The sequence below is a fragment of the Cryptosporidium bovis genome (assembly GCF_009768925.1).
Source record: "Cryptosporidium bovis isolate 45015 chromosome Unknown contig_23, whole genome shotgun sequence".
NCBI lineage: Eukaryota > Apicomplexa > Conoidasida > Eucoccidiorida > Cryptosporidiidae > Cryptosporidium > Cryptosporidium bovis.
The window spans coordinates 54,781-79,172 of NW_027125020.1; the positions used below are offsets into that span (position 1 = coordinate 54,781).

A 24,392-nucleotide genomic window follows, 5' to 3' on the forward strand; every position below is an offset into this window, starting at 1 on the left:
ATAAACGAAGTGTCAAAAAGAAAAAAGTATATATATATATATATATATATATATAAATACAATAATATATAGAATAACAAATATGAAGCTTAGATTAATTTCAAGTAGTATATCATTATTAACCATTATTATTGGAGTTTCAAAAGGACTTCAATTAGAATCGAAAGGTATTCTTGGAGATATAGTTGGAAGAGCAGTAGAAGGAGTTAAAAATGGCCCAGTAGGATCAGCACTTATGTTACCTGTAAGTTTTCTCACCATTCAATAGATAACTTAACGATAAAATTAACTTTTAATACTCAAATAATTACAGAAAGATAGACTCCCAGGACCATATGACGATTTATCTGAAGATATAAAGGTTGCAACTACTGACATTCAATTAGAGTATGAATCGGCTAAAAGAAGAGTAGCTAAATTCAGAAATGAATTAATGGGCCCAGTAGATGAAGTATTGTCTGCAAAATCAGCTTCTAGAACACAGGTATGTTTATAATTTAAGCAATTAATGTGAGTAAATAGGTTGATAATATTTCATATTATTTTTCTCTAGCTTATGACAAGATTAGAATATGTAGGAAAATTATTACGTGCTGCCTATGATCAAGCTCATCCAGGTAAGTTAAATTATATATGTATAGTTATAATTAATTCAAACAATCTGCTAAATATTATAGACAAGGCAGGCCTACCTATTGTATTGGTTCAAAAAACAAGTGCAGATGAAATGTTCTTCCCACCAGAAGGATCAGATTTATCTGAATGTGCTGCTCAAGTACAAGAAGCAGATGAAGAAATTGAATTATTGGTAAGTTTATCGTTTTGTTTAAAATAAGTTGTTAACTATAATTTTTGACTTATATTATCACTATTACTTTCTTTCTTTAGAGTGCACCTCAACCAGAAGACCAAACTGAACTTCTCGAGCAAATGGAAGATGATGAAAGATATAGTTATAGTTCAGGAATGGCTAGATTCTTTGAAGAGAAAGCCAATGCACTTAAAAGTGATTTATCAAATTCACTTAACACATGGATAAACAACCAATTAATTCCAAATACCTAAAGAAAATAAATTCTTGTATATTAATTGATAGCAATAAAATAATCCCACAATAACACTCATTCCAATTATATTTTTATTATCACTATTCACATCCTCAATAATGACAGAGATGGTAATCAAGGGGGAAAATGTTTATACATTTATATTAAGCAGTCAATATTGTCAAACAATCATATTATTTATTATAGGCAAAATAATACTCCGAGGAGTTGTAGTGGGATATCATCTCTAATTATATATATCACTAACTTGTTATTGTCATTATATACGTAGTCTAAATCACTTCTATTAAAACATATTTTAGATTAAATATGGAAAATAAAGACAAAAAGGCAGAACAGTGACACTTCAGGACAGTAAATAGCAATCATTCAACTTTAGAACAAAAACAATAATAATAGCGATAATTGTAATTATCATAATTGATTTCATTTCAAATAGTAGTTTTCAATCTTGTAATTAGGGTGTTATAAATAATGAGGAACTGGCGGTAAATTGTGTGTAGTAAAATGATAATTAGCTGAATCACAGAATGTGATAAACAGCAAAATGTTTGATTCCTTTTTCTTGGAAATCTATTAGTTACAGGGATGATAAATTAGAATATGCGATATTGAGCTATGTTCTGAGTAAAATAATATAAATACTTTTAAAGAAAGGATAAAAAACCAATTTAGCTATGGAAATCACAAATGAAATAATGGGATCAAGGCGCCACCAAAACTTAATATAATTTTAATTAAAATTAATAGGAAACCCGTTTACAATTTTTTGTAAAAACTTTAGGCGGTAGACCAAGAAATAGTCAAAAAAAGGGTGGATGTAAAAGAATAAAATAAAATATTGAAAAATATTATATATATTTATTCATGTGAAAAAGGAGGGTAAACGTAACATCGGATTGTAATTTATAGGTTAATAAATTGGAATGAAATGTTATACACTATGGTAAATGGTTAGTGAGTTATTTATTGCTAAAGTTTCTTTTACTGATTCATTTCAAATAACAAGTGAATATTTTAGTTTAGAAACAAAAAAAAGTGATTAATAATACTAAGGCATTTATTTCTGGTAGTTATTAAAGTTGTAAACATAATTTAGTTTATTTTATGAAAAGATGTGGTATATAGGAATATCAACGGCATTATTATCATCTATATCGGGTGGGTTGGGTGACAATTTGATAAGGTTAAGTTATATATTAGAAGATGAATTGGTTGAAAGTGAAAGAAGACCAGTATTATTAAGGCCTGTATGGTTAATAGGAACATTTTTATCGTGTATTTTAAATGCAATATTAATAATAATAAGCTTAAATTATACATCTGCAATGGTGGTTACACCGTTTTCGGGCTTACATATATTTTGGAGCATAATATTTAGTAGATATTTATTAAATGAAGAGACAAAAAATAGGCATTATAAAGGGACATTTGTTGTAATACTAGGATTATTGTTAGTAGTAATCTTTGGAGTAAAGGACGTACCTGCGTATACGATATATGAATTGGAGAGATTGTATATGAATCCAATATTTGTAATGTATTGTCTGATAAATATTTCATTAATAGTGATATGTATGTATGTATCATTTTTTGGTATAGTTAGGGACTTAATGGTTGAAAATAATGAAAATGTATCAATGGGCAATGAATTAAGTACAAATGATTGTAGGAACAATGCCTGTGGTAAAAATGTAGAAATCAACTTAAACAACTTAAGTAGCGGTGATGTAATTATAGTTAATAAAAATGCTCTTCATTTGAAAATATCAAATATAAAAAATATAATTTCGAAAGGACAAAAAAAAGAGTTGAACGCAATGAATTCTTATAAAAAAGTTTCTGAAGAATATTGTAATAAGTATGAAATATCCGATAATCATAATGAGGATAAAACCATATTATACTGCAATCAAAATATAGACTATAACAATGATGATTTGATTATTCCTAACAATGTGATTTTTGATGAAACTGATGAGAATTTATATATGAATAAAAGTGAAAGTAATAGAAATGCGAATGATGTATTTGAATACTACAAACATTTAGTATTAAGAATAATAATACACTTCGATAACAAGGTAAAAGCTATAAAGGAAGTGATAGAAAGGAGAACAAGTAATTTTCCGAGAATATATGTTAAATTGTCGGTAAAAAGATTTTGTATGTGTCTAGTGTCGGGTCTATGTGGTGGTTACACAAATATACTAGTACAAAATTTGATAAATGTAATATTGTTAAACGGTAGGATGGTACTACTACATTTATTATTTTATTATTTAGTAATTATGATATTTATATTAACATGTGTACAGTGGTTATTTTGGAATTCATGTCTATCTAGTTACCAAGCTATATATGTTGTTCCAATTATAAATTCAGTATTAATAGCATCAAGTGGATTCTGTAATTTAATATTATATTATAATATAATGAATAACTTACCCGAAAATATAGTGAAACCATTTAATAAATTTAATACATATGCTAATGTAAATCAAATATATTTTTTAATTGGTCAATTTTTCATAATAAGTGGGATATATATAATAAGTAATAAAAATATGGAAACACTGGGCGATAGTTTATTGTTTTTATCTAAAATAAAGAGTAAATTGGAAGAATTAAATCATTTAAAAGACTATATTAAATCTAAAAACGGGCGAATAAATTCATCATTGGAAAACTTATTGGGAATATGTAACAAAAAAATGAATATTAATAGTAATGACATTCGTGTTTATTCTCAAGAGTTAGCAAGTAATAAGAGTAATAGTTATAATATTGATTCTGGAGTTAATACAAATAATTATATTTATTCATGCAATAATGATATTGTAAATCCCAATAATAATAATAACTATTTTAACAATACAATTATACTTCCGCAAGAGATAGATCACAAAAGTAATACAAATTTGGATTTAAGTGAGTACAATGATTGTGAATATGAGAGGAATGACAATGATGTCGCTAAAAAAGTAGACATACAGGCAGACAATTTATCACAATATATTGTAGATGATTTAAGCGGAGATGAGTACAAGGATTACTGCAAAGTAACAGATGAATTCGAAATGAATACTATCAGCAATGATTTCAATTCACATGGAGATATTATAGAATTAGATATAGATAGCGAGATCGAACAAATGAAGAATAGGAACCACAGTGATAACAATAGTAATATTAGTGGAGGCAAAACGAGTGTATCTACCATAGATACCAATAGTAGTATACTCAGTAATGATAATTTATACATTTAGAATAACAGTGACTTAGAATCAAATATTAAAACCATTGTTCAATTGGTTTAATAATTAATTGACCGCATATATAACAAATATATACAATCACAGGAAAAGTATTATAAGTTTTTATATTAAGTAGCATTACATTTGTGAATTATGATTGATTTCACGTAATTTATTGTCCTGAATCTATTTTCCTCTTTATTGTAAACAAAACAATGTGCAAACTCCACTTTTATTAGTGCCAACATTTGATTATTCCTGAATATAAATCACTGTTGGGTCTGTAGCATCTACGAAAGCAAACCCATCTTGTTCATTAGCTAAATACAAGCAAGTTCAGTTAAATAAATTTAGCACTATATCTACATATAAAATGTGGTGAAAGCTTACCATTATTATTGGTGTTATCATTGTTAAAATTAGAATTGTCTCTCATTGCTTTGAGGTATAATTTATATAGCATTCTAACAAATGTGGTGCAACCACCATTATAGAAAGAGATCCACCACTTTGAATTTTTACTTAATGGGTATTCTGAATTAATTTCAGGTTTAATAAATCCCTACATAGGTAAATGATTTTATCAAATAAATATTGATAATAATCATAAATAGTTTCATTTTTAATTTATATACAGACATACCTGAAGATAACTAGCTAAAAAAATTGGTTGCTCAAACTTGAGGTTATATATATTCCTGATGGGAAGACATAGTGACGTAAAATTACTTGGTTTATTCACATTTTTCGTCTTTATTATAAATACATTTTTATTTGTAACATAAATATTACCACTTCCCTTGAATATCTCATTTTCATCTTCAACTGAAAATCTTATTGATTTCCTGGACATTACTAAATGTTCATCTCTCCTTAGTGATGGCCTAAGTTCACCTGTTATAATTTAGAAGAAAATATGTTAATAACGGTTATAGTTAGAAACAAGAAATTAATTATTATTAATTACCACAGTAATGATAATATTAATATTAATAATATTGTGCTAGTCAAAAACAATGCCATTAAAAGATATTTTGACATCGATAAAATGGTTTATTTGCTAAGAAGTTTAGTATATATTCTTCCACTTTACCACTTATCGCTCCTTTTTCTTATTTCACTTTAACACCCTACTTTGTATAAAGACCTTAGTTCAATGGCATTGGTATTGCTATGCAAATATTATTATAATCATTAATATTAACATTTTTTAGTAGAGGAAATATAAGGTAAATTAAAAAAACGAACCGTACCTTCTCCAAAGTCCATTAACTCCGGGTTTATTGACATTTCTATAATTAAGAATGAAAAAAACTGCAAGATTGATTAAAAGTGTTATATGCACTAAGCCTTGATATTGAAACTTGAAAAGATTGATGATTCCAATTCCTTACAATAAAAACAATATTATTAAAGTTTTCACATTTATATTATGTTAAACACAATTTGTAGCTTACATTTAAGTTAAAAAAGGGAAAGAAAAATCCCACAATATCTTAGTTCTCTGTTTATTTATCTATATTCATGACATTATTAAATACTGTATGAATGTGCCTAATTGGAACAATACATACACTATTAATATATTATATTTAAACCATAGATAATAAAATACACAACGAATGTATGATTAGGTATATAAAAATCATTTTTTATTCTTAAATGTATTTTGTGGCGCCCTCTTTATTCAAAATAATTTCTGCAATTAAATATAAAATTATAAGAGAAAAAGGGAAGCGTTTGAATTGGTATAAAATATATATATTGTACTCCAAAATTTAACACTACATGTATGTATATTGTATTATATGTATACGTGAATGTACATTTAGATGATGGGAGCAAATCAAGACGCATTAATGAGTGAGATGAGCGTGATGAGGCAAAAAATAGCACAGCTCGAACAGGAGAATCATGAACTAAGGGGCAATTATCAGAGTTTGCTGAATAGCAGCAATAAAGACAATGAAACATCAAATCCAATAACAATATTGGTTCCAGGAAGACCACCTGAGAATGTAACATCAGAGGGAGGTAACGTAGTGGCATCGGCAGAGATAAGGGATCCACAACACGTTTCAAATATAGTAGTATGTTCAAGGAGACCAATATTTAGTTCTGAATGCGGTGGTATGTTACTTAAACTTGGAAAATGGTATTTAATAACTGGTATAATAATATTTCTATTATTTCTCATTCTTTCTGTTGTACTGTTTGTCGTTTTTAATAGGAGCTCTTTACTTTAGTTTTTATCCATACCAAAACTGGGAATTCCTTGGTGTGATAACTAATTTAAAAAGCAGTGAATTGATTACAACAGGTAAGTGTATACCTATACTCTTATATTAATACTATAAATAAATATAATACTCATCCAAATTTATAATTAAAGGTATTTATTTAATAAGATCTACTTGTTTGTTATGTTTAGCATCAACCAGTTGATTTATTTATTTAATATACTTGGATGAATATATATAAGTACATTTTATAATAGATTATTTAAACGTTAACTTTTAACTTATTTTAGGATGGCCATTTATGGAGGGAATATCTTCGGTGCAGACTGTAAAAGTAATATTGGTTATAGAACCAGCTAATATAATTCTGCAAAAATTGGAAACAAAGCCACCTTTTGATGTAAACAAGGAAATAGCAAAAAAAATAGCCCTTAATTTATTTAGGTATATTGAAAGTTACAGTGGAAGTGGCAACTCAAGCAACTTAAATATACCTCAGTATATACTAGACAAGTGGTTTTCTAGATTTGATGAAAAGTACAAAATAGATCCCTATTTTTACATGAAAACAAATTAATACATGTATTTTCAAAGTTTATTAAAAACTTCGTAAAAACAAGTTTAACTCAAAAAAATTTATGTCATTTATTACTTTTAAACTAAATATTTACTAAAAAGTTGTTTATATTTTATATATTAGTCGCTATTAACCCTTTTTTAACTATATTTTAGATGGTGTCTGCGCATTTAACAAAAAGTGGAAAGTTTGATATATAATAATGGTAATTATCAAAACACTCCAAGTCAAATTCTTTACCATTGTTGTCTTCACTTCTGGAATTCTCACCTAAGTAAAAAAAGTAATTATCAGAGTTAACAGATATATAGTTTTTGCTATAGTTGTATTTTTGTACATAACGCGTTATGTTATTTTTAGAACATGCAATAAATTCTGTACCTTTAACGTCCCAAATAATACTCATTATTGGATCACAAATGTCACTGTTTAATATACAATAAATTAATTCAAGTTGGCCTCGACTTTCTTTCCCAAGGCCTTTAAAGTTGTAATTATTTAAATGTAAATTATTACTACTGACATTTTTATCATTAAAATTATCTTTTAAATTGCCATCAGAACCAGAGAGTGCATTATTGTCTGTATCATTATTATTTAGTTGAATACTCCACTTCCAAATTCCTATCCACGGTAAGCCATTTACTTTTTTAATTAATACATTATTTTTATTGCTTTTTTTGCTTATATTATCATTTAATTTATGGGTATTTTCTACCACATCAGATGTGTAAGTGTAATAATTCTCATTGTAGTTGTAAATATCAAAACTAGAAACCAAAATATCATATTCTCTACAATAATTTGGACACCAACTAAGGTCCAGTACACAATTTAATATTAAATTAGGATTTTGGTTAGAGATTACATTTCTGTCACTATTTCGATCATTATAACTATTATGATTATTATAATTATCGTTATTTTGTTCTTGTCCATTATTTCCTTCAGGATTAATCTCAATATCATGTTCATTATTCTCATCAGTATTATTGTTTTTATAATTGGAATTGTCATCATCTTCACTGTCATCTATGCTCCTTTTCCCGTTTTTACGGTTGTTTTTTCGACTTAGTGTATTGGTGTTATTATTTGAGCTGGAATTGAAATTGGCATTGTTGCTTGAATTTGCATTATAATTAGAATATGCTCGAGATTGGCTAACAATATTTTGAAAGTCATTTACCCTTAATTCACTTAAATTCAAATTGTTCTCGCAATCATTTAGGCTGTTATATTCTTCAGTAGAGTAAAGTGTTTCCCAGTTTGAACAATACAACATATATTCATTATTTTGATTTACATTATTAAATTCAATTACCTCATCACTATTGTCCACAATGTTATTAAAAGAATTCTCTATTTCATTGTTAAAATAATAATCAAAATCATAATTAAGATTTTGATCATAATCAGTATTTAGTTGAGTAAATTTTCCTATGATGGTAATAGTTCCATCATCAGTACCCAATGCAATCAAATATACATTATTTATTTTGTTGTTAATTAACATTAAATTGTTAATATATGAACACGATGTTACATTTTTATTTAAATTACAGGGAAATTGTTCTATTATTGACCATATTATAAAATTTGGTGAATCTTGACACAGATATATTCTTATATATCCATTTTTATGCAGAACCATAAGCGATATATTATTGTAATTCGTATTTAATGATAATTTACCACCATTATTGTTAACACCATTTGAATCACCACTTTTGCCAGTATTTAAATTATCACTACCATTTTCACTTTTATCCAAACACAAACCTTCATTAGAATTCATATTTTTACTGCTTCCTTTATTATCATTATCTTTATTGCTAGTATCACTGTCATAATCAATGATAAATACACAACTTATAATTGAAGTCCTTGAATCACGTAGTATAGCCGTTAAATTACACAAGTTATTAATAAGAGGATTACTTTTTGAAAAATTAATAATTTCTGTATTTTTGTTAAACAACCATATTCCTATTGTATTATCGTCACTTATTGTTGAAAATATGGTAAACTATGTTAAATGAAAACATGAAAAAATAAGACAAATGATAAAATTACCTTTTCCGATATTAATGGGCAAACAACACATCTTACTATTGCGTTATTGTGTTGTGATTTCACACTAGTAACCAGACTAAAACTTTCACTATCATTTTTAAATATTTTTATAGAATTTGTACACGCTACAAATACATATTCTCCTAAACCGCATCCAATATTTAATTTAAGATATTAATTTTAAAAAAATCGCAAAAAAGGAATTAACACTTTTACTCATATTCTCACTTGTTTGCATACACGAGTACTCAAATTTATGGTGTATATATATACATAAATTGAAGTAGCTTGTGTTATTTTGTATTTTAGGACGTATTTGCATGCAAACAAAACATTAACTAACCATTTTCATCACATGTAATGTGGTGTATATATTCGTGATCCTTATTAAATGTTATATTCACGCAATTATTTTCGTTATTTTTCATTTTTATTCATTCGAATGCTTGTTCATACCAGTACCTAATTTATTTAGGTACCGCCATTTATTTTTAATTCTAAAACATGTAGTATTTCCATTGATTGGTTTTATTGCATAAGTTATAAATTTACAAACAAAAATGGGATAAAAGAGAAACTGGGAAGACAAATAAACAAATTAAGATGATTACAAAGAGAAATAAAGGTTAAATTATGAACAAATTTCAAAAAAAGTGCACTTTTTCACTTTTTGTTAGTAATCACTCTCTAGTGATTATTTCCATGACTATTGTTAGTATGATGATGACTATCATGGCTAGCATTACTGTGATTGTTATGATTTCCGTGACTACTTTTATGGTGATGGCTGTGGTTACCACCACCGTGGCCATTGGTATTATGACTGTCGTGACTGTTGTGATTCTGAGTGTGCTTTTTATTTTGATTGCTCTTATTCCCACCATATTCATTTGCACAATTATTGTTATCTAATAAATGCACATCAATAGCATCACTTTTTCTTATTTTATGCTTCTTGTTATTACTTGCATTATTTATAAAGTAAACATATGCTACTAGATCCAATTCATGCTTGAGTGAACTGTTAAATAATGGCTTGTTTATACCACCAAACAATACTGACACTATTAAATATACCAATGAATTAATAAATAGTACAACTGATATAACTAGTGATGCCAAATTATCATCCAATGATAAACATGATAACGTTGTCATAAAAATACCTCTTCCTATAGGTGTATACATAAATAACATGTAAGAATAAAATTTAAAGCAATAAAATTCTGCTAACAAACTTATCAAACCAATTGATAATATAAATATATTGACAACCAATCTTTTTAATTGATAATGCAATACCAAATTGATTACACCACTTATTAGCAATAATACAAAATAACTTATCCAAAGTACCTGAAGTATGAATATTTTTATACTTGTCTTTTTGTCTGATTTATTGTGATTATTTGACATTCTGTACTTATTTCTTATTGCACAAGCAGAAATTAAATTTTATATTTTAGTTATTACTTTACTAAATAAAATAAAGCTATATGTATATAGCTTTATTTTATTTTTCCTGTACACTCTTTTTATGGTAGTAATAACAATTATTATTATTCATCAAACTTATTTGTTTACATTAAATTATGTATTATTTAATAATATTATTCTTCATTTATGTATGTTACATAGTTAATTTTGTATTCACAAATAATTTTTTTTTAGTGTGGTAAATATATTTATATATAATGTACTCATTTGCAAAAGAACGATAATTAGTATTATTACTACTAAATGATTACGGCTATTTTGCTGACAAGTCTCCAAATAGTTAAACGTTACCATTAAGTTCGTCCTTTTCTTTATGTATTGAAGGAGATATACTTTCTGTGTTTATTGATTTAGATCTTTTTTTTAATATTTTTAAACCATTTTTGTAGTTGTGTATATACATTGATTTATATAAAGCCGATAATCTTTTGTCGAATTCGCATATTCTTTTACATAATAACAATGCATGTGAAGCTCTTCCACCTGGTAAAAATGTTACACTTGAACTTTCCCACTCTTTCGTGCATTCTGGGTCTAAATATTCCGGCTCGCATACACACCATTGGCATAACATGCCTAGTGAATTTATTAATATTTGATATATATTTTCCAAATTGTTTAATTCACTATTTAACTTATTTGAATATTCATTTATATATTCCATTTTGTAACTATAGTCATTTTTTAGCCTTTCTATTTCATTCTTAATATTGTTGTTTGATATCATTAACTCCGAATTTCTTTCTATCATAAACTTTAGTTGATATGATAAATGAATTCTGTCGTTTTTTTCTTGTTCGTATTTTTTCTTCTTAATTTCTATCTCATTGTCCATTTTTTGTATATATGCCTGTAACATTACCGGATTATCATACAGCAATTTTATTGAATAGTCTTTCATATATTTTTCTTCTTCTAATACTTTTTTTCTTATTTCTATTCTATTTTTCCTTTTTTTATCATAATATTCTTTTGTTTCCTCTTCTGTAAATACTTTTTCTTCTCTTTCTATGTTTAACAAACTTGTTTTATAATTCATGTTATTGCATGGCAACTTTAACTTTTTTAATTGATCTTTCTCTTCTTTTATGATTTTTTCTTCATCCTCATCTACCTCAGCTCCTGCCTTAAGTAGCATATTTATCAGCGAATTGTAATTTATTCCATTTATAATATTTGTATCCATTTCCTTCTTTTTTTTAATACTATTATTATGATCATTGCTATTACTCACATTGTTATTCATACCTTTTACTATATTGTTTTTCGGTGCCAGTATTTTATTTTTACTCAAATTTACAAAGCTTTTTTTTGATTTGTGGTCATCTTCGTTCATTGATTCTTTGTGTTTACTATTAATATCCTTTTTTATTTCTTTGCTTTTATTTTCACCATCTTGGCCGTCCTTTCCGTTGTTTGCTTTGCTATTTGCTTCACTTTTAGCTTTCTTATCATCGTCATTATAACTATCAACTTCGCAATTGTTACCTATTTTCAATATATTTGTAATAACACCATCAGGGTCATCAAAGTCACAATAACCAAACAAATTTGAATTCAATATTATATCAAACCTTCTGTAATCATTCCTTAGATGTAAGTCAAGTGCCTCATCATCGTATTTAATTTTAATAAATGCATTTTTATCAGGTGAAAAACTTAAATTCCCTTTTACTATTTCGTTTTCGTTTTTGTTGTTGTAATCATCATCATCATCATCATCATCATACACAGTTTGAGTGTTTTCCAGCCATGAATTAAATTCATCATTATTACCGTTTTTCTCTTTAATATACTCGAGCAAGCTATTATTTGATTTTATTTCATCATAGTACTGTTTAATATACAATTTCTCTTCCATATTACTTTTTTTATTCATCTCGCTTTCTGATTTTAATTCACCTATTACAGGTATTAATGTATCTTCATCAAGTGCACTTTTTTCATTTTTATTATCCTTTATATGATTGATATTATTTGTGCGATCATCATCATTATTACTTTCGTTATCTTTTAAAACCCTCAATTTACGTTTAAAATTTCTGTTTTTGTAGTTATCTATATATTTTGGAGGATTCCATTTAAGTACAGTGTCTTCAACGTTGTTATATTGATAATTTAATACAGGAAAGCCCTTATCTGATTTAATGTGGAGATTTTTATCTATATTTGTATTAAGCTCGTCATAAATTTTATATTTATCCCCGAATAAGTTCTTGCCATCATTTGGTTTTATTTTTCTATCTATATTCGCACTTTTCTGTATTGGTGGGTTTCCGTTTATTAATTGATTTAACCATTTTGTTTGTTTATCTATATTATTTATGTTCACATCCTCTCTTATACATTCACTCAACGTATTGTTTACTTCATTCAACAAAATATTATTATTAATTCTTATTACTTCTTGTATGTTCTTTTCCTCTATTTCATTCCTATGCTTGTTTATTAATTCTTGTCTCTTATTCTCATTTATTGTTGAGATAGTTGGTTTTTTGAAATAATGTGATACCTGAATATAGCGCAGCAGACTTTTTCCTATTGTTGTTTTTTCACTATTTGACAAACTGTACCTTCTAGTTATATATTTGCAATTTAATCCGTTTTCTGGCATTTTTTATTTCACAGAATTATCCTAATTTTCTATTAGTTTATTGATGTTTCTTTGGAATAACTTGTTTGAAATATGAATAAATAAATAAATGCATTTATTTGAATTAAATGAGAGAACTAAAATGGTGTATTTATCTCAGGCTTTATTTTTGTGTTGTGTTTTATTTTATTTTCGTGATATTGCTTATTTTTTCTACTCAGGTTAATTCTTGTTTATTTTATTACACTTAATTTACAATTGTGCACACATTTGTGATTAATTTTATATATGCTTTTTCTAACCCTTTTCACTTTTAATTAAAAATTATATATTGTTTATCTTTATATTAGTCTTTACTAGCTCTCAAATATAAAATAATAACTACTATTATTTCTGATTTGTGTATAGTTCTCTTTAACAGAGTGATCATTACTAGAAAATATTCATCTTTATTCGTATTCGTACATGCAAAATTTCATGCAATTAATAGTAATTAATGACCAACATGCGAAATAATATTTTAAGATCAAAACAATATCTGTAGCTACGGGTATATCTTTTTGTTTAATAATTTTCATTTAATTATTTACTGGTGGCTTTAAGTGATGAGATAAAAAGGGGAGAGGGAGAAAATGAAAGACAAAAAACAATGAAATTGGTATCAATGAAAATTAAATGTAAATTTTATCGTTTGTTTATATGCACTACTATATAAACTACCACTATTTACTGATGTGGGAGTAACAGTGAAGTTTTTCATGAAAAAGTTAGTTAAGCATATAATAATAAAAACTAATAATACAAACTGAGACGATGCTTTTATTTTATTTTAAACCAATATTTAAAAATTACAGGTAAACGTTCAACATTTATATGAATAAATACAAACTACTTATTCCTGAAGCTTCTTTTTATTTCTTTGTATGTTAGGATTGCCGTTACTATTATTATTTCCACTAATATTTCTTCCAGCAACCTTGTTACTGTTTGGAACAGCCGAGTGTTGTAATTGTGAAATTGGAATGTGTGGAGGTGGTGGTGGTGGAGGAAAATTGTTGTATAATTGTTTCTGATTGTTATAAGAACTTGGATGAATTACAGGATATGAAGAGTGAGCATATGGTATTTGCGTAACTGGAACAGGAACTTGACCTTGGTTTAGGGGATAGTAAATAACATTTGGTAAAAAATTCGACATATGGGGAGGAGGAATCGCAGACCCAGTATTATGATGTAGTATATTATTGCTATTTATGTTGTGATGATGAACATGGGTATATATATGATTACTGTTAATGTTATTATTGAAGTTGCTTTCATTAACAATATTGTTTTTATCACCCATTATATTCCCAATATTGTTCGCGTTAATGTCATTATTAATATCATTATTACCATGAATTAAGGCCTTATTATTAAAATTGGCAGTATTATTTAAATTGTTGATGCTAGAGTTCATGATATGGCTTGCGTTGGTATTATTACTTAATAGGTCATCACCTGTTTCTATATTTTGTCTTTTAATACGCTCCCAACGTATCCCTAATTGTCTAATAATATATTCTTTAAATGTTTTCTCAGTAAACCCATAATTAAACCAGGGAGAAACATCCAATAACCTGCTCCATGGTCTTAATTCTGGATCATTATCCCACACCATAAGCATATCCTTGCATGGATTCTCGCTGTAATTATCATCTTCATTATCTATGTATATTGTATTTGAAACGTTATTTAAAACTCTATTATTCCTTTTATTAATATTATTCTTCTCCTTTGTATTGTCGGAGTTGTTTCCATTGTTTACTTTGAGCAACTCAGATACAGATATTGTTGAATTGTCTTTATTATTGCTACCAGAAGATGCTCTACTTGCAATGGCTGTATTCGCACTCAACTCATTACTTTTCTTATTAATCAAATTCAAATCAGAAGCATCGCCTTCATCGTCTCCGCCGTATATCAAAAATTTGACATCGTCATCACTATCCTCACAGCAATTGTCATGCTTAGATGCATCTGCATTTACCTGACTTTCTATATTGTTCGACATTTTCCAGATATTGGAGAAGAAATAAAAACTCCGGTTATTATGTTAGGTGACAAAGCTAATGAATTATCAATTAAGTTTGCTCCTGACTCCTCAGAATTTAATTTGTGTAACTTAATCTACATAAGAAGGAACATTTATATGTAATATTAATATATCGCGTTATTTACTCATTAAACAAACACCCACTTTACCTGCCCAAATATCCCAAAAAGTTACATGTATAACCACATAAACCTATTTAATAATTCAATTACTGAGATTTATTTTATTATGTTTATTTGCACATTAAGCAAAAGTCATTTTTATTTTATCACCTCTTGTGTTTTCACAATTACCTTTTGTCAAATTTACATTTATATTCTAGTGGACCTTTTTAGCAAAAGGCGGGGCTTGTTCATAACTAATAAAAGTACTACCAAAATATATATACTTGATAGTTAATTAAAAAGGAATATAATGCAAAATAAAGTTATAATTGGCATATTAAAAATATGAATATAATTAGTACTGTTACAATCAATAATAAATACTATAATAGTAGTAGTAATGTTAGTTCTCATACAAATAGTAATTAATAGTGTTAATATTGATATTAATACTAACTAATAATAGTAGAGTAATATTAACATAAGCTAAATTCTTAAGTCAAATAATACAAGGAATAATTATTTATTTTAAATAAAAAATTTAAGAGCAGTTTTTAAGGAAAGGTTGAATAAAAAGAGAATAAACTTAGATAAATATTAAGACCCAGATAGGTAATGAATATGAATGATTCTATGAATAATGACAATCTAGATAATGTAAATATTGAACAAATGTCTGATAATGTAGGTATATTAGGAGCGAGTACCTCCAATAACAGCAGTAGTAATTTGGACAATAGTAATGCTGGCTCAAGTAGTGTATTGTTAAGGGGAACTGGAGTTGAACCTATAGGCAACAATAATAATAACGGGAAAAACGATAATAATGCAAGTAACAGTAATACGAGTAATGGTAATAACAACAATAACAATAGTAATAATTCAAATGAAGATTTAATGGAAACGGATTTTCCGGGAAACATAGACGATGAAGAAATGAAGAGATCTATATATATAGGTAATGTGGATTACGGTACAAAACTAACGGAATTGCAAGATTTATTTAAGACATGTGGTAGTATAAATAGGATAACAATAATGAACGATAAGAGAACAGGGATGCCTAAAGGCTTCGCTTATTTAGAATTCTGCGAACCCGAGGCTGTAGAGACAGCATTAAAATTCGATGGTGCAATGTTTAGAGGCAGGCAAATTAAGGTTTCTACGAAGCGTAGAAATATTCCTGGCTATAACAGAAGTAGAGGCGGTGGAGGTTTTATGTATAGGGGTGGAAGAGGTGGTGGTGGGTACAGAGGAGGTTATGCTAGAGGTGGAGGGTACCCAGGCTACAACAATCCTCGTGGTTATTATGGAGGGCATCCTTATAAGAGTTATAGAGGTGGAAGCTATACAGGTAATAACAGGCACTTTGTGAATCCTTATTAATTGCGCAATTATTTTGATTAATAATAGCAATTTGCTTGGTTTTATTATTTATTTTATATAAACACAATAAGTCAATATCAACTACTACTGCTATTATTATCAGAAATATTGTGATCGTTTATATTTTCAAATATAGACGAATAATTAGTTGGATATATTTGTTTGTTCTAATATTATTATTTATGTGTTTTAAATTTGTATTTGAAATGGTCTATGTGTATTTTATATTCTCCCTGTTTAACATGTTTATATACAGTGAAATTGTATTTGATACTTTAGATATTAGATGAGATGTGTATTTTACACCTAATACTAATATTTTTAGTGCTTAATGACTGTAGAAATGCTTTTTCTCCTATTATAAATTGTAGGAATTTGTGTTGATAGATTATTGTGTTATTGGTGGGGTAATTTGTACTTATTTTTCATTAAACAGTGCTGTTACTACACCTTTCCCTTGGGTAATTTTCAGTTTTCGATTTATTAATAACAAACTAATATACTACATATGGTTACCATTTAAATTAAGAAGATTCTTGAAGTCTCCATTTTTCAGCAATAAGACTTTTAACAAACCTAGGTTGAAAAGAATCTCTATTGGATATCTTTGTTCTAAAAAGGAATGTGAATATCATAAGTATTAACCAAATAATTATTAGAACAAATGTTGAATAATAATTTAGGTGGAGTTGTGATGGAATATAAAAGAAACTGACTAAATCAAATGGCGATGTTGCGAATATTCCAAGAATATATGTAATTTGACTTATGAAAGCAACAATAGGATATGTTAATATAAAGGATGAAATGCTTTGCGTATATTTTTGCAATCTTGATATTTCATCATCACTGTTTTTATTATTTTTGTTCGGATTTAAAAATGACTGTCCGGAGGATGTATTATTGTTTATTCCACTATTGCATTTTAAACTGGTCGGTAATAATACGTATATTATGAGTGAAAATAATGAAACAATTGAAATATAACATACTTTTAATGCAAGTGTAAACAATGTAATGTTATTGAAATTGTATCCAATCAATTTTGATATCCTCATTAGTAATGCACCACCTATTCCTGTATACAATGGATTTAATGTATAATTTCCTATTCCAGCAGTTAAATGATATATTAAATTAGATAACAAAAAACAAAAGAACAATATTGATACATGTGGCATCTCCCTTACTTTTGTTAATTTTAATGTACTGTAAGAATTCATAATACCCATTGTAATTGATATAGCTATTGTCAGCAAATCTGGAAGTAAACCGATAAACAACATCATTCCCATGCAAAAACCAAATATTCCACTTATAAATCCAAATTGAGTGAAAATAAAGTCTCCTGTATCACCAAATAATGACAATATTACAAATGGTATAACCAATAGAGGCAGTAAAATTGTATTAAACCTATTCATTGTAAACGATAAATATTGGTAATTCAATTCTGGCAATTTCATAATTGGATTGATGTAATTTTGCATTAATTCATCTGTTCTTGAACGTGTTGTTCTTATTCTTTGTGCCGGAAATCTTGGATAATTGCTTCTTGTTGCTCTTCTTTCTTCTGTTGATATTGGTATTTGAGGGGTTTCATTGTCATGTCTAATATTTTCACTGTTGCTTATTAATCTACCATTGATATTTGAAACATTACTTTCGTTACCTTTAGCAAAAATTGCAAGTAGTCCAATTATTAAAATAAATACTTTCACTACAGTTATTTTCGAACTCATTTCTAATTACTATTAATTTTATAAACCAATTTACTACGAATATAAAAGTTAATAGGTATATATATATATATATATATACATATTTACATATATGTATATATATATATATATATATATATATGCTAATACATAAATATTTATTTGTAAACGAGTAAACACCAAAAATGGGTCAGCCAACTAAAGTGTATACCGGCATTCCCATGTATTTTATTAAATTGTTACTTATATGTTTTGTTTTCATATACCGTTTAAATTAACGTTAAAATGCATGCACTATACATTCCACAGTGGGGGAGAGGGAGGGGGGAAAGAATAATTTAGTGTATTTAAAGACTATTAAATGTTAAAATGACTTTCAAAGTTTTTTCTTTTCTTTCAAATTTTGTCAGTAATTAACATATAAAAAATAGAATAAGTAAATACCTAAACTCATACAAGAACGCATAATAAGCCTTAGATCGTCACACATTTTTTTAAAATTGCGTCATTATTCTCAATATACAAGGCATAAAGAAATTTTGGTATTCTTCAACTTTAAAAAAAAATATACGGAATAAGTTGGCGCCATAAGTTTTACATGTAAATTCTTGTTTATAGTGACAATTTAACATTAAAAAATAGTTGTATATAGACGACAAATATTATAGTAATTATAACAAATGGAATGTAAAAAAAAGTTGATATTGAGCTTTTGCTGTTTACTGGTATCAGTATTTTGTAATAAAGTAAATGTTATAATAGATGAATCAGGTGTAGTTAAGTTGAGTTTAACAAATAAGAAAGAAATAGGAGAAAACAAGACAAGTTATAGTAATAATTATTCGAGGGATATTGGCGATGTTAACACATTAAATAGTTTAGTTGAAGATAACAAGAAGTGCGAACTCTTCGTAAGTTAAAAATCAACGATAATAACATTAACAATTATTGTTAATGCAATCATAAAATATAATAATATAAATTTTAAAATTTATTGTTGTAATAATACTTACTATTTATTTATCGTTTTAAACTACCCCAATTTTGTTAAAATTTGTGCCTACCAAATGCGACAACTTTTTTACATTATGACAACATCAATATACTTTTGTTTTAATGATAATTAAATAAATGTTTTCAGGGAAACTACATCTCGTATAATGAATGCAGGAAATTAGCAGGAGGTTTAATTGCAGTTATTTTGACATTAATTGGAATTACTGGTTTCTTATTTCAGTATTTATCTGGAGTCCCGGGAGAATATATAAGGGAGGATGAAAATAGCCATAGAAACATAAGACGTTGTTGTTGTACATATAGGGTAGAATTAATAGAACCGAAGCGTCCGAAAAGTGAAATTAATAAGTAGATCACTTTTTCCCTTTTCTATTTTATGTTTTAAATTTCCACACTAATTTGTAAGTGATAGTGTATTTGAAAATGAATCAAATTTCATATATAATTTGTTTGTATTTGATGAATTTGTTTTTAACTAAAATTAATAATATATAAATCATATATATCTTCCTCTTATGCATACTTTTTACAGGATAATATGAAATTTAAGATATATTCAAAAAGAAATAATTCTAATTCAAGAACAAATACACCTAAATTAATAGAATGGAATTACATAAATAGTATAAAAAAAGAGATAATGGAAAGTGTAGGGTTGATAGGAAAAGGAGCCTTGTCAAAATTTGAATCCAAAGAAAAAATAAGTTATTTCATTTCAGATTCAGATTTAGATTCCAATTCAGATTCCGATTTGAAGTCAAATGTTAGCGACAATGGGGAATCTGAGAAAATAGAGTGTGAAAAGGCCGAATTTTACAGATATTTGAAAAACATTAATTTGAGTGTATACAAGGACTTGGATAATATAAATATTTCAGTAAAGGATGGTGAAAACTGTGAATTTAAAGAACAGGGTGTAATTTATGATGAAATCCAGACGGTTGAAACTAATAACCCTATAGACGATGGTTTTGATGAAAGAAAAACTAGAAAAGAAAGCGAAGAGACCAGAAAAAGCACTCATGGAATGAAAAATAACGTAAACTATAGGAATTTAAGTGGTGGTTATAACGAAAACGAAAATATTTTAGATTGTACATTTTTAGAGAGCAGTGGTGATATATTTGAAATTGATAATAAGATATTGAATGAAGAAAATGAGATAAATAAACTAAGAGATAGTATATTTAACAAACTTGATTTTTTGGAACAAAAATTACAAAGTATAAAAAATTATAGTAAAATGAATGATAATTTAAATATTTCTGCCGTTGATACAAAAAATTGTAACAAAGTAAGTGTTAATATTGAGGATATATTAGATAATATAGGAAAAAATTTTCTAAGTGGTTTGAGTAATTTAATTGAAAATAGCCATGATAAGTTAATAAATGCATTTTCGAGTAAAAATAGAATTAGTGTAAACAATATAAGGAAAATCATTTTCGAATACAATGAAATACAATTAGAAAATATATTGGCATTAAATAATGATAATTTTGGCAATGATGGGATTAATACTTTTAGTGACAGAATGGTATATAATAATATTAATACTATATTTGAATATCCAATAAAAGGAATAGGATACTGGTATGACTATGGGTTAAATGATAAATTTAATGATCGTTGGTTCGTTTCGAAATTAACAAGTGGATCTTTTTTTGGGATATTAGATTCCTATAATGGAGATTACACTACAAATGAGGTTGAAAAATTATTAGTAAGCGAATTTGATAGACTAATGGATTGTGATAATAACATAGACAACAATAAAATAGCGAATATAATATTAAAAACAATAATTAACGTAGACCAAAAAATACTGCATTTATCTAAAACTAATGACCTAAACACAGGTTCTGGATTGATATCATGTTTTATATTTAAATCAAAAGTAAGTAATAATTATACTTTGTTTTCATGTAATTTAGGAAATTGTAAGGGATTTTTGTCTAGAAATAATAGTATTATAAAATTTAATAATCAAACAAATATGAATAATAACGATATTGATTGTTATTATGTTGTTGAAAATGGTATTGGCTTTGGATTATATAAACCACCATTTAAAAATTATTACGAAATTAGTAATACACCGCATGTTTTAAGTGTTGAATTGTCATTAAATATTGATAAGTACATTGTAATAGCAACTGATAGCATTTGGAAAGTATTTAATGAAGAGGATATGAATGAATTTATAAATTGCATTATTAATGAATTGTATACAAACTTTCCAAAACTAAATAAAAATATTATTTCTAATATTTTATCCCACTCAATCGTAACTGAATCACTGCTTAGGGGTGTTACTGATAATCTTTTATGCATGACTGTATTATTTTAATTTTGCTTCATTTAACGAAACAAAGAATAAACGAATAAGTATAGTTTCTTACTTATTCTTATTTAGGTAGTTTATTAATTCTTCTAATTTATAGTGAAAATTTCTTGCAGATTTTATTGAATCTAATATGGGTAAACACAGTGTTTTTATTTTATTTGTTGATTGTCCATATGTACTTAATTTTGATGCCGATAAATTAGTATTATCATGCACAAGTAATTCAATATTATGCGTTATCTTATTAAGTGCCTCAATTACCTTTTTTCTGTCCTCATTATCTTTTTGTGATAGTGATAGCCCCCAGAAAAATTTCAACAATTCAATTACCTGTGAGTGTTCTCTTTGCACTTGGTTTAGCCATATTGGTTGCTCCTCTTTGTTGTTAATACAAGTATTATTGTTTTTGCAGCCATTATTTTGACCATTCTCTTCATTTTTACTTATTGAATCAAATAAAAATAATTCACTACTGGCATTTCTTGACTCCATGACACTATTTTTGTTTGAGTAATTTAGTTGGTTAATCTGTTCATTTTGAACTTGTTTTGTGCTCATTACCAATATTTTTTTTGAAATTTCATTATTGAATAAATTATCATTTAAATTGCTTTTATTAATATTCAATATGTTATTCTCATTTTTTTTAGATATTGAATCTTGGTTATTATCACAAAATTTTGATTTCAAAAAGAAATTCTCAGGTTTAACGTCCAAACTTTGAGCTAAATTATTGCTGTTATAACTGACAGTATTGTTGTTGCTTCCAATATTAATATTATTCTGAGAATACTGAAATTCCATCTCTTTCTCTCTTTCTTTATTCGTTTTACAATTTCCTCCTGTTGTCAAATCAAGTATTCTTGCCCCGTGAAAATTAAATCTTTCGAAAAAACCTGTGTTTACATTGTTGCAATTGTCAGAACAAATATTCAAGTTATTATCTATTAATGTACCGTATCCTTTCTTGTCATAATCAAATTCATCGTTAATTAGCAAATTAATATCCTTGTCAACATAGTTATTCAATTTTTCATTTATATTGTCATCACTCGGGTTGTTATTGTTTAAATATAGTTCATTTAGCAATTCTTCTCCTTTTGGAATGTCGCCTATTAATAAAGTATCATTGTTGTTGTTTGATTTGTCTTTGAAACCCAAAAAATTAAAAAATAGTGGCGAGTGTATTATTCTATTCCAAAACTCTTCCTCAGTTAAACGATGTGGCACATATTCATCCATCTTTAACTTAATCAAGGGCATTTCTTCTAATATTGATCTTAAGTCATCAGCTGTAATTGTTACATCTACATTGCCATTGTTTATTAAATTGTATCTAGGTGGTTTTTTTAAAAAGTAATCAGAGTTATTTACTCCTTTTTCCTGTATATTTGATAACATAATATCCTGTTTATGCAATTTAATAAACGATTCTAGAGATATATTACCTGTTAATACTATTTTCTCGTACACTTGTTCTAGCTCTGGTCTGTATTTCAGTAATTGATTCAATTCTTCATATATTGTTTTCTTGTTTACCTTTTTAATCTTTTTCCCAGTTAGGATTTTTTTTTCTTTTAATGCAATATTACTTTTCTGAACATTTTCATTCTTACTTGTTTCAATTAAATCTTTTCGCTTTTTTTTAACCCTGTCTAATGCGTGATTATGATAAGTTGTTATTGTTTCAGTAAATATATTAAAATCACCATCATTATTTAATATTAAATTAACGTCAATATATTCTATCGCAAAATTGTTATTTATATTCTCCTTCTTTTTCTCAAATCTTAAACCAACTAATCTCTTGTCACCTCTTCTACGATGCGCATATAGATTTTCCCATTGTTCTACTATATATAACGAATTGTTATTTACATTATAACTTGTGTCTGTTTCTAAGTAATTTAAATAACACTCTTTTAATGACTTTATACTATCAAATGATTCAGGAGATAAATGATTTGAAATCCATATAAGGTACTCACTCGTAATATATAAATTACCTGCTTCTTTTTTTATTAAAACATTCTGAAATTTATTGTCAATTTTTTCTTCTGCAGATAAATCTTCTATTGAAACCATATAACCTGTAATCGCACCGTACTAGTTAGTTGTATTACGTATAAATAACATATATATTCCCAGTAGTTATACTCTTTATATAGCTTTTTGTAGTTACACTAGCGAGTTAATTAGGTTCAGACCTTTCTAAAGTTAAGTAGGCGATATTTTCAAAAGCATACAAATTTTTTTTAATTGCAAATGAGATGCGGTATATGATATTTGACACGTAAGTAAAAAAAACAAAAAATGAAATTTAATAGTAATAAGATAATATTGCAGTGAAAATAGAAATGATTCTAATAATACAGTAAATTAGTATTAAATAAGTAGATAGCCTAAACCAAAATCACA

At 26.9% G+C, this 24,392-nt stretch overlaps 13 protein-coding genes across 13 annotated transcripts; 6 read left to right on the forward strand and 7 right to left on the reverse strand.

Moving 5' to 3' along the window:
- Nucleotides 1-82: 82 nt before the first annotated feature.
- On the forward strand, nt 83-1,065 carry FG379_001561 (uncharacterized protein; the record flags this gene model as incomplete). The annotated part of the gene is made up of 5 exons (XM_067327164.1): nt 83-244; nt 314-484; nt 554-617; nt 642-808; nt 889-1,065. The coding sequence occupies 5 exons, from the start codon at nt 83-85 to the stop codon at nt 1,063-1,065; spliced, it is 741 nt and encodes a 246-aa protein (XP_067184082.1).
- A 1,117-nt stretch (nt 1,066-2,182) lies between these two features.
- FG379_001562 (uncharacterized protein) lies at nt 2,183-4,336 on the forward strand (the record flags this gene model as incomplete). The annotated part of the gene is made up of 1 exon (XM_067327165.1): nt 2,183-4,336. One exon carries the CDS (start codon nt 2,183-2,185, stop codon nt 4,334-4,336), a length of 2,154 nt encoding a protein of 717 aa, XP_067184083.1.
- A 240-nt stretch (nt 4,337-4,576) lies between these two features.
- On the reverse strand, nt 4,577-5,614 carry FG379_001563 (uncharacterized protein; the record flags this gene model as incomplete). The annotated part of the gene is made up of 4 exons (XM_067327166.1): nt 4,577-4,644; nt 4,715-4,886; nt 4,968-5,218; nt 5,578-5,614. 4 exons carry the CDS (start codon nt 5,612-5,614, stop codon nt 4,577-4,579), a joined length of 528 nt encoding a protein of 175 aa, XP_067184084.1.
- A 542-nt stretch (nt 5,615-6,156) lies between these two features.
- Nucleotides 6,157-6,570, forward strand: FG379_001564 (uncharacterized protein; the record flags this gene model as incomplete). Its single annotated transcript, XM_067327167.1, has 1 exon — nt 6,157-6,570. One exon carries the CDS (start codon nt 6,157-6,159, stop codon nt 6,568-6,570), a length of 414 nt encoding a protein of 137 aa, XP_067184085.1.
- Nucleotides 6,571-7,292: 722 nt separating this feature from the next.
- FG379_001565 (uncharacterized protein) lies at nt 7,293-9,642 on the reverse strand (the record flags this gene model as incomplete). Its single annotated transcript, XM_067327168.1, has 3 exons — nt 7,293-9,167; nt 9,215-9,339; nt 9,558-9,642. 3 exons carry the CDS (start codon nt 9,640-9,642, stop codon nt 7,293-7,295), a joined length of 2,085 nt encoding a protein of 694 aa, XP_067184086.1.
- A 259-nt stretch (nt 9,643-9,901) lies between these two features.
- Nucleotides 9,902-10,630, reverse strand: FG379_001567 (uncharacterized protein; the record flags this gene model as incomplete). The annotated part of the gene is made up of 1 exon (XM_067327170.1): nt 9,902-10,630. The coding sequence occupies one exon, from the start codon at nt 10,628-10,630 to the stop codon at nt 9,902-9,904; it is 729 nt and encodes a 242-aa protein (XP_067184088.1).
- A 361-nt stretch (nt 10,631-10,991) lies between these two features.
- On the reverse strand, nt 10,992-13,325 carry FG379_001568 (uncharacterized protein; the record flags this gene model as incomplete). The annotated part of the gene is made up of 1 exon (XM_067327171.1): nt 10,992-13,325. The coding sequence occupies one exon, from the start codon at nt 13,323-13,325 to the stop codon at nt 10,992-10,994; it is 2,334 nt and encodes a 777-aa protein (XP_067184089.1).
- An 871-nt stretch (nt 13,326-14,196) lies between these two features.
- Nucleotides 14,197-15,357, reverse strand: FG379_001569 (CCAAT-box DNA binding subunit B; the record flags this gene model as incomplete). The annotated part of the gene is made up of 1 exon (XM_067327172.1): nt 14,197-15,357. The coding sequence occupies one exon, from the start codon at nt 15,355-15,357 to the stop codon at nt 14,197-14,199; it is 1,161 nt and encodes a 386-aa protein (XP_067184090.1).
- Nucleotides 15,358-16,124: 767 nt separating this feature from the next.
- Nucleotides 16,125-16,889, forward strand: FG379_001570 (Sgn1p-like RRM domain containing; the record flags this gene model as incomplete). Its single annotated transcript, XM_067327173.1, has 1 exon — nt 16,125-16,889. The coding sequence occupies one exon, from the start codon at nt 16,125-16,127 to the stop codon at nt 16,887-16,889; it is 765 nt and encodes a 254-aa protein (XP_067184091.1).
- Nucleotides 16,890-17,413: 524 nt separating this feature from the next.
- FG379_001571 (uncharacterized protein) lies at nt 17,414-18,631 on the reverse strand (the record flags this gene model as incomplete). The annotated part of the gene is made up of 1 exon (XM_067327174.1): nt 17,414-18,631. The coding sequence occupies one exon, from the start codon at nt 18,629-18,631 to the stop codon at nt 17,414-17,416; it is 1,218 nt and encodes a 405-aa protein (XP_067184092.1).
- Nucleotides 18,632-19,290: 659 nt separating this feature from the next.
- On the forward strand, nt 19,291-19,979 carry FG379_001572 (uncharacterized protein; the record flags this gene model as incomplete). The annotated part of the gene is made up of 2 exons (XM_067327175.1): nt 19,291-19,521; nt 19,752-19,979. The coding sequence occupies 2 exons, from the start codon at nt 19,291-19,293 to the stop codon at nt 19,977-19,979; spliced, it is 459 nt and encodes a 152-aa protein (XP_067184093.1).
- Nucleotides 19,980-20,165: 186 nt separating this feature from the next.
- Nucleotides 20,166-21,977, forward strand: FG379_001573 (uncharacterized protein; the record flags this gene model as incomplete). The annotated part of the gene is made up of 1 exon (XM_067327176.1): nt 20,166-21,977. The coding sequence occupies one exon, from the start codon at nt 20,166-20,168 to the stop codon at nt 21,975-21,977; it is 1,812 nt and encodes a 603-aa protein (XP_067184094.1).
- Nucleotides 21,978-22,025: 48 nt separating this feature from the next.
- FG379_001574 (uncharacterized protein) lies at nt 22,026-24,059 on the reverse strand (the record flags this gene model as incomplete). Its single annotated transcript, XM_067327177.1, has 1 exon — nt 22,026-24,059. One exon carries the CDS (start codon nt 24,057-24,059, stop codon nt 22,026-22,028), a length of 2,034 nt encoding a protein of 677 aa, XP_067184095.1.
- Between the last annotated feature and the right edge of the window lie 333 nt (nt 24,060-24,392).